The sequence below is a fragment of the Cyprinus carpio genome, chromosome B6 (genome assembly GCF_018340385.1).
Source record: "Cyprinus carpio isolate SPL01 chromosome B6, ASM1834038v1, whole genome shotgun sequence".
In the NCBI taxonomy this organism is placed as follows: Eukaryota; Metazoa; Chordata; class Actinopteri; order Cypriniformes; family Cyprinidae; genus Cyprinus; species Cyprinus carpio.
This window is the reverse complement of record NC_056602.1, coordinates 28108320-28116174: the sequence shown is the minus strand read 5'-3', so window position 1 is coordinate 28116174 and position 7855 is coordinate 28108320. Positions and strand designations below refer to the sequence as shown.

The following is a 7855-nucleotide window of genomic DNA, read 5'->3' as shown; positions in this document are numbered from 1 at the left end:
AGGGAACAAGTGATGACAGCAAATTTTTAAAGAAGAACAGATTCCTTTGTTCTATTCTTGGCGTATGAAATGCTGACATGTGGTTCTTGTGTGTTTCTGAACATCATCCAAACTGCAGGAAGAGAAAAAAAAATCTATAATGTGCAGAATTAATTTTTTGTTTCCACAAATAGGTCACAATTCCAGCGTTATGCAGTGGCCACAGAAAGTATCTGGACACTAACCACACTTCAAAATGTCTGAAAGTTATCGCATTACAACAAGGGTTTTCAATTACCATCATTACCTATGAGAAGATAGAAATACAAAACATTTTTTAAAATAAATGATGCATCATTTGCATCTCAAATGCCACTTGGTTTGATTTTTTTTTTTTTTTTATCTAATACAATTGCATTGAGCCATTTTAAGTGTGGCTGAAGCGTCTAAATAGTTTTTGGGTTCACTTTATGTGTAAATAGTTATTATGCTATATGAAGTGAATCTCTGTGCATTACATCTTGAGGACGATATAATTTAGGGCTTGAAATATTAACTAATTTACCCAGGTTTTTAAAAGAAATTAAAAAAATGAGGACTGTAAACTGATTTAACGATTTTTTGATAGATGTTTTAATGTGCCACCAAAAAAAATTGTCACTCTCAAGTCAGTTCCTAACCATATCCATATAGCAACAAATTAAAGGGCACAGCAGAATATGTGCTAATATTAAAAACAAATTCTTAATATCCATTTGCTTTTAAAAGAATTCAGTAATTCATATATTTTTGTTACATCTAACTGAATCAATTAGATGATCACAGAACATGAGCTTATGTAGTTAAGGTTTACTGCTAGTTCTAGCCCCTGAGACATCAGGACTTATAGTGCAGTTAAAACAGCCATGCCCTTTAACACATGCATTCATTGTGAGTCTTGTGACTCGTCTCTTACTAACTTCAAACATCTTGCCAGTATTAGTGAGTTAATAATTAGTTATTCCATTCACACCTCCTACACAAGTACGACTATTTGTTATTGTATTAAGATCATTTTTTTGTCCACTTAAGTGGGGTTTTCATTTGCATTGTAACTTTCCTTTGTTTTTAATTGTATTCTTGTCAAGCAGCAGGTACAAAAGGCTCAAAACAAGGAAGTTACAACAGCCATTCCATCCAATCCCACCCACGCGGTGCTAGCACTCAGCGGCCAAACAGCTGTGCCGTTCATCCGTCCACCTACCGTAGCGCCGACGCCCATGAGCGTCAAGAAACGCGGCGCATTAGACACATAGTGGGAGGAAGGAGAGCAGAGAGAAAAGGACAGGTTGAACTCACGACACACCAAAAAACAGAACCAAAGACAGTCAAGACAGTAAACAACACCAAGGGCACCACTGTGAGAAATGACACACTGCCATGTTTAAGACATCAGTTTGCAAAGAGTTCTGGCATTAGGTTTTAAGGATCAAACTATGAAATGAGTGTCTTTTCTATATATCGAATGATATCTGTACATTTCAGTAAGACTCTAGATTAAAAAGTGTTAGTAAACTTCATTATGCAATCTTACGCTAAAGTAACAGGTTAACCAGCGTTGGGGGTAATGCATTACAAGTAACCAGAAAATTTTGGAGTTACTTTTTCAAACAAGTTAGTTAATTTGTTTTCCCATTTATTCACTGACACCTCTCCTGTCCCATTCAGAGTGAAACTGGGACTGAGGTGCAAAGGAAGAGGTACTTTCTTCAGCCTGAGGTTTAATAATTTCACTTTTGGTGTGAAAGTTGCCAAAAATACAATTTTTGGATGTTTTTTTTTTATTAATAAACAACCCTGGCTCAAGCCACAAAAAAGCAACGCAAAAATTAAAACAAAAAAATACAACACAAAAAAAAATAACATTATTAGTTACTTTTTTTATGAAGTAACACACTATTGTAATGCATTCGTTTTAAAAGTAACTTTCCCCAAAACTGAGGGTAACAGTATGTTTGTGGAAACTTTAAGTCTTTGTAATAATACACTGGGGTAACAAATCTAACATTATAGATATTACTGACAAAATGCTACCATATCTACCTTATTTTTACCATAAGATTGATCACGGCCATTTGTAAATTTAATGTGTCTGGCTTCCGGTCTCATCTACATCCAGCTATTTTTAGCTGTGCAAAAAAGCTCTTATTGCTGCTTGATATTGCAAACTAGTGTTTCATTACAAACAGTTTTACCTTTTACTGCACTTTGTTACATTTACATTTAGTCATTTAGCAGACGCCTTTATTATGCCCTTTTTAACATGCACTTTCAAATGAGGACAATGTAAGCAATCAAAAAATCAACAAAAGAGCAATGATATGCAAGTATCAAGTATCAGTTAGCTTAACGCAGTAACATGTAGCAAGGTTTTTTATTATTATTATGATTATATGATAAAAAAAAAAAAAAATAGAATATAAAAAAGAATAAAGCAAGCTAGTGTTAGAGGGCTTTTTTGCTTTTGTTAATTGTATGATAAATAAAAAGTGTTTGAACTCTTTTGTTGTTCAAACTGATTAATTAAAAAACAGTGATGCATTCAGCCATAAATTCAGTGCCTGTCTTTAAGAGTAACTTAATCATTCGCTCAACCAATTAGTTCAAAAGCATTGATTTATTCACTGACAAATCATGTTACTGTGTTTATGAGTCACAGTTTTTATAACTGACTCATTGTGCTTTGACGTACAAGTTGTAAGTGATAATATCAATTATAAAATGTAAGTTACTCAATATTTACTTCTTGTTTAATAATAAGAAACTATATTGCATTCACAATTCTACTGCTGGTCTGAATTCTGTAACATTATTTCATGATACATACTATAACATAGCATAATAATTAAAGCCACTCATTTCATAGAATTAAACTTTAAAATCTTTTTATGATTGAAATCACATGATCAGCACACTTGTTTTGGAACATGCAGTCTACCATTTCTCTTCAAAGAAAACAAAACACTCACATTACTCACAATCACAATAAACAAAAGCATGAAGCTAATCACATAACAGACTCTCCTTCATTATCTAAAGTGGTCTGAGGCTTATTTTCATTTCTTAATGATGCAACACTAATTTTTGTTGATGTGCCTAGTTAATACAGAAGTTAATATCATCTAGTTTTAATTCTAAAATCAAACAGATTGAAGTGTGCATCAGTTGTTTTAGCTACATTATGTAAAGCTGTCATGTGGTGCTACTGAACGCTCTGTTACATACATCTCCACCCTGCATGTTCTTCATGTTGAAGCCGTCCTTTCCCTTTTTGCCTTTCTTGTTCTTCTTCTTCTTACAGCAGCATTTCTTAATGATACAGAAGCAGCAGGTGAGGACGAGGAGGGCGGCCACTACAGCGATGGCGATGAGCGCCCATGGAGGCACTGCAGAGCACCATGGGATAAAAATTCAAGAAATTTATTTAGAAGATGGGTTGTCACTAAGAGTGTAGGGTTTTTTTTTTTACATGTCAACCAAAAATGATAGAGAAAGTTATGACATTTTAATGAAATATTACAAATATAAAATCAGTCCGGTAACCCAAATTTTGTTTTCAATAAAAAATTAAATAGTGAATTGTGACTGCATGTTGAATTGAATGTTAATGGTATAGTTCACCCAAAAATGAAAATTTACTGAAAATGTGCTCACCCTCAGGTCATCCAAGATGTAGAAGAGTTTTTTTCTTCATAGGAACAGATTTGGAGAAATTTAGCATTACATCACTAGCTAGATAACTAATGGATCCTCTGCAGTGAATGGGTGCCGTCAGAATGAGAGTCCAAACAGTCCATAATCCAAAATAATGCTTCCTCCAGTGAAAAAAATAATTCCCTGTTGTCCTCTTACATCAAAGTCCTCCCATATATTTGTTAAGATCTGTTTTGGACAGTTTTCACTTGTAAACGGTGCTTGATCTGTGCATGTTTCTCTCCGGATTCAGACGAGACAACTTTTTCACTTCGTCTGGAGTGGTGTGGATTACCTGTGGATTATTGTGATGTTTTTATCAGCTGTTTGGACTATTATTCTGACGGCACGCATTCACTGCCGAGGATCCTCTGGTGAGCAAGTGATGCAATGCTACATTTCTCCAAATAGGTTCTGATGAAGTGATTAAATTCACAACAAATTTTCATTTTTTAATAATCTATTCCTTTAAGTTGCTCTTTATTGCATTGCGCTTCTACTGTAGTTCAGAAAGAAAGTAAGCTTGGTCAGATATCTAGGGCCCGACAATTTGGCCAGCATTTAAATCCATAAAAAATCCTGAGCATAATGATACACTATTGATTTTTTGATGTAGTGGGACTGTAAAGCATCTCTGCAGGACTTACATGGGATTTTATCGATCTCATTGAGGAACTTGCTTTTGATTTCCTCAAAGACATCATTCTTGTTGACGGGTCCCTCAGACTCGGTGGAGTTGTCCGCAGGTGTGGAGACAGCGGGGGCCATCGTCATGGTGTGTGACGGATGGGTGCCGCCGGGTCCCGTGGGCTCTGGGCCCACCATGGCTTCTGGCTTCTTTTTGAAGAGGTTCCACTTCATGATCTCTGGCTCGACCACTCAGGGACCTTAGAAGAGTTTAACAGAATTAAAAGACAAATACATATAACAGAACATATATTGAAGTCTGTCTGGAATGCTTTTTGATCTTAAGGATGATAAGAACAACTGTAGCCTTTAAAAGCATCAGCGCACTACTGTCTTTTATGTGGGAAGTGCGAAGTCTGCAGCATAAAAAAAACAAAACTCAAATGCAATTTTCACAGTATATTTATTATTATGAGAAACTTCAAACCAAGAGCTTCTTCTTGAATAAAAAAAACAAATAAGCGCAAGTAAAAAGAAAACAAGGCTGAGACCTCTCAGAAGTGTCACAGGCGGCTCTTTTTAATAACGAAATGGAAGGCCTTGCATTTAAATAATGGAAGGGAAAAATAAAGCGTCAGAGCTTCAGGCTGTTAAAGGATGTGGTGCAAGATAAACGACAGAACACCGCACTGCAGGACAAAACACGAGACAGTTTGTCCTGGGACGACTCAGTGCCTTTGACTTGTTCTGGCTCCTGTAAATTTTGCACTAATTTTCCTTTAGGTTATCAAAACAGGATTATTCCTCACATCACCTAGAACATCCTTGTATGGGAAAGAATTCTGTCTCTGATTTGACATTCACTGCAGCATTCACCTCCAAAATGTCAGATAATATCCGCTGTCACTGCAGATAGCGTCTCACAACCTTGTGAATGAAAACCCATAAAACTTATGACTTTAAATGAGGGTAGCGCTGCTGGCCGGTTGAACAGTCTGCTAGATAATATTTCAAATGAAACAGCAGGACATTACAGTCTTAACAAGGAGCTCTGATATGTATGGATATTAATACGTGGATTAAACTAGATCTAAAACTACATCCTGGATTTATTATTGCTGGTGGATAGACACAGCAATAACTAAACACTATCAAAAGTAACATGATTTTGCTAAAAAAATTAAAAGATGTATAAATAATAAATGTAAATAGAATCTTAAAACTTAAGACCTAAATCCTAGAGTCTTAAAACACATGCAAATTTTTTTTTATTAATGACAAAAAAATGATTATAAGAATTATTTGATTTACAATTATTATCCATAAAGAATTATTAATAAAATATTAAATCAATTCTTCAATAAAATTAGATTGTTTTTAAATATTAAAAATAATTCATAATAAAATATTAAAACAAATCAAAGTAAAAATCAGTTTTTTTAAGAATTACGTGTAAGTCAATCTCTTATTCATTGCTGAAATATCTTCAGCAGATGTCACTGTCAACAAGAAAAAGAACTGAAAATGAGACAAGATTTTATATGCAAATATACAAGGATGTTAACAAAAATCACACTGCTGAGTAGGTTTAAATGATCAAAGTGCTAATATAGGGTTGTTTTTAATGGCCATTAATGTATTCTGTAAGCTTCGAATGAGAAAATGCATACTTATTATTAGTGGTTGACTGATATGGGTTTTTCTATGATTGATGCAAGAACTGACCTAGAGATTTACTTTAGCCTTAGCAAATGAGATGTGACCAAAATTGCTCAAATGAAAATTTCACACACTACTAATTAACAATTACACAAAAGTTTCAAGATGAGTTTAGTTTTTTTGTTAATAAAACAGCATTGAAATGCACACACAATCAACGCGAATCTGCATGTTTATATGTGAGTGTTTTATCAGTCAGTTGAAATATTATATGTGATCCTGGACCACAAAACCAGTCTTAAGTGAATTTTCAATTTTTCCTCATCTGGAAGCTGAATAAATAAGCTTTCCATTGATGTATGGTTTATTAGGATCGGACAATATTTGGCCGAGATACAACTATTTGAAAATCTGGAATCTGAGGGTGCAAAAAAAAAAAAATCAAAATACTGAGAAAATCACCTTTAAAGTTGTCCAAATGAATTCTTAACAATGCATATTACTAATAAAAAATTAAGTTTTGATAGGTTTACGGTAGGAAGTTTACAAAATATCTTCATGAAACATGATCTTTACTTAATATCCTAATGATTTTTGGCATAAAAGAAAAATCAATAATTTTGACCCATACAATGTTTTTTTGGCTATTAAACTATACCCCAGCGACTTAAGACAGCTTTTGTGCTCCAGGGTCACATATATGGTCTCTGTCACAGCATTGGCTTCTGATTTCTAGGATTTTCAGCATTCTGCGCTTGTGATTGCCTCCTACCCTGGCAACCGCCAATAAACAACCATAAATACTAATCAATACCAATCTAAACAAAGCCAGCTATTGACTAACATTTGTTCTCTGTTCTTCTCTGAAAGAATCAAATGGGTTTTATTTAGCAAATGCACATCTCCCTTCTAATCCATGCTGGACAAGATACTCAGCCTCCACCCTTCAATACCTGCAAAAACAATCTGCACTATTCAGGTGGCAATCACAGATGATACCAGAGATCTAGGGGCTGCATTGATTTTGTGGAGTAGCTCGACATCTATACGCTGTTGAGCACACCTGCTGCGTGCCACTGCTTTACTGACTGACAACGCTGTGCCACCATCTCTGTTCTGCAAGAGTAAAGCATGCGATAAAAGCACCCTTTACACACTCACACCCCGATAGTCATGAGGACGCTCCGCCATGCCTGGTGTGTATAAGGGGCTTTTGATCAGTTTGGGGGGGCTTTGCAATTTTCCCATTACAAATTTCAGAACTCTTCAGTAAAGAAGAGTAAAAAAAAAAAAAAAAAAAAAAAAAAAAAAACACCACTCTGTGATTAATTACAACATATCAAACTTCAAATCAAAGCAGTAAATAAATAAAAATAACTAACTAAACTAAAAAAAAATGTATATACGAAATATTATGTATTAAACATTATATATTAATATAGTATTATATATATGTGTGTGTGTGTGTGTGTGCATATTTTATCTAATATTATAATATAAATTATATTAATATATTATATTAAAAACATTTCAAAATATCTGATTACATGTTATAATATTTTATTTTCATATTTAAAAAAGGTTAAAAAAAGGTTTAAAAAAAGGTTTGATTCACACAGCCGCAAACGTTTAATTTACTTTATTTTATCAACCTTTGATATAACTCTTTGATTATATATTATAATTTTATATTTTTAATAGAAAAAAAAATAGAAAAAAATAATATGCTTGACTGATCTGGATAGTCACAAACTTTTTAATATCTACTGCTTGATCATATCTGTCTATCGATTCATTTTCAGGAAAAACAGATATTTCTAAAATATATAATATGAATTGCCTGTAAGACACGCTGCCA

The 7855-nt window shown here is 33.9% G+C and overlaps 1 protein-coding gene across 7 annotated transcripts in view; it reads right to left on the bottom strand.

The window, feature by feature from the left end:
* The window catches only part of LOC109052136 (synaptotagmin-2-like), a 41468-nt gene that overhangs the window by 9443 nt on the left and 24170 nt on the right, over positions 1-7855 (bottom strand). For all 7 annotated transcript variants that reach the window (XM_042726640.1, XM_042726641.1, XM_042726637.1 and 4 more), the window contains 2 exons: positions 4359-4598; positions 3244-3404 (listed from right to left, as the gene is read on the bottom strand). In XM_042726640.1, the coding sequence (XP_042582574.1) occupies positions 3244-3404; positions 4359-4572 (375 nt within the window). In that variant the 5' untranslated portion in view covers positions 4573-4598. The remainder of the gene's footprint in view (positions 1-3243; positions 3405-4358; positions 4599-7855) is intronic.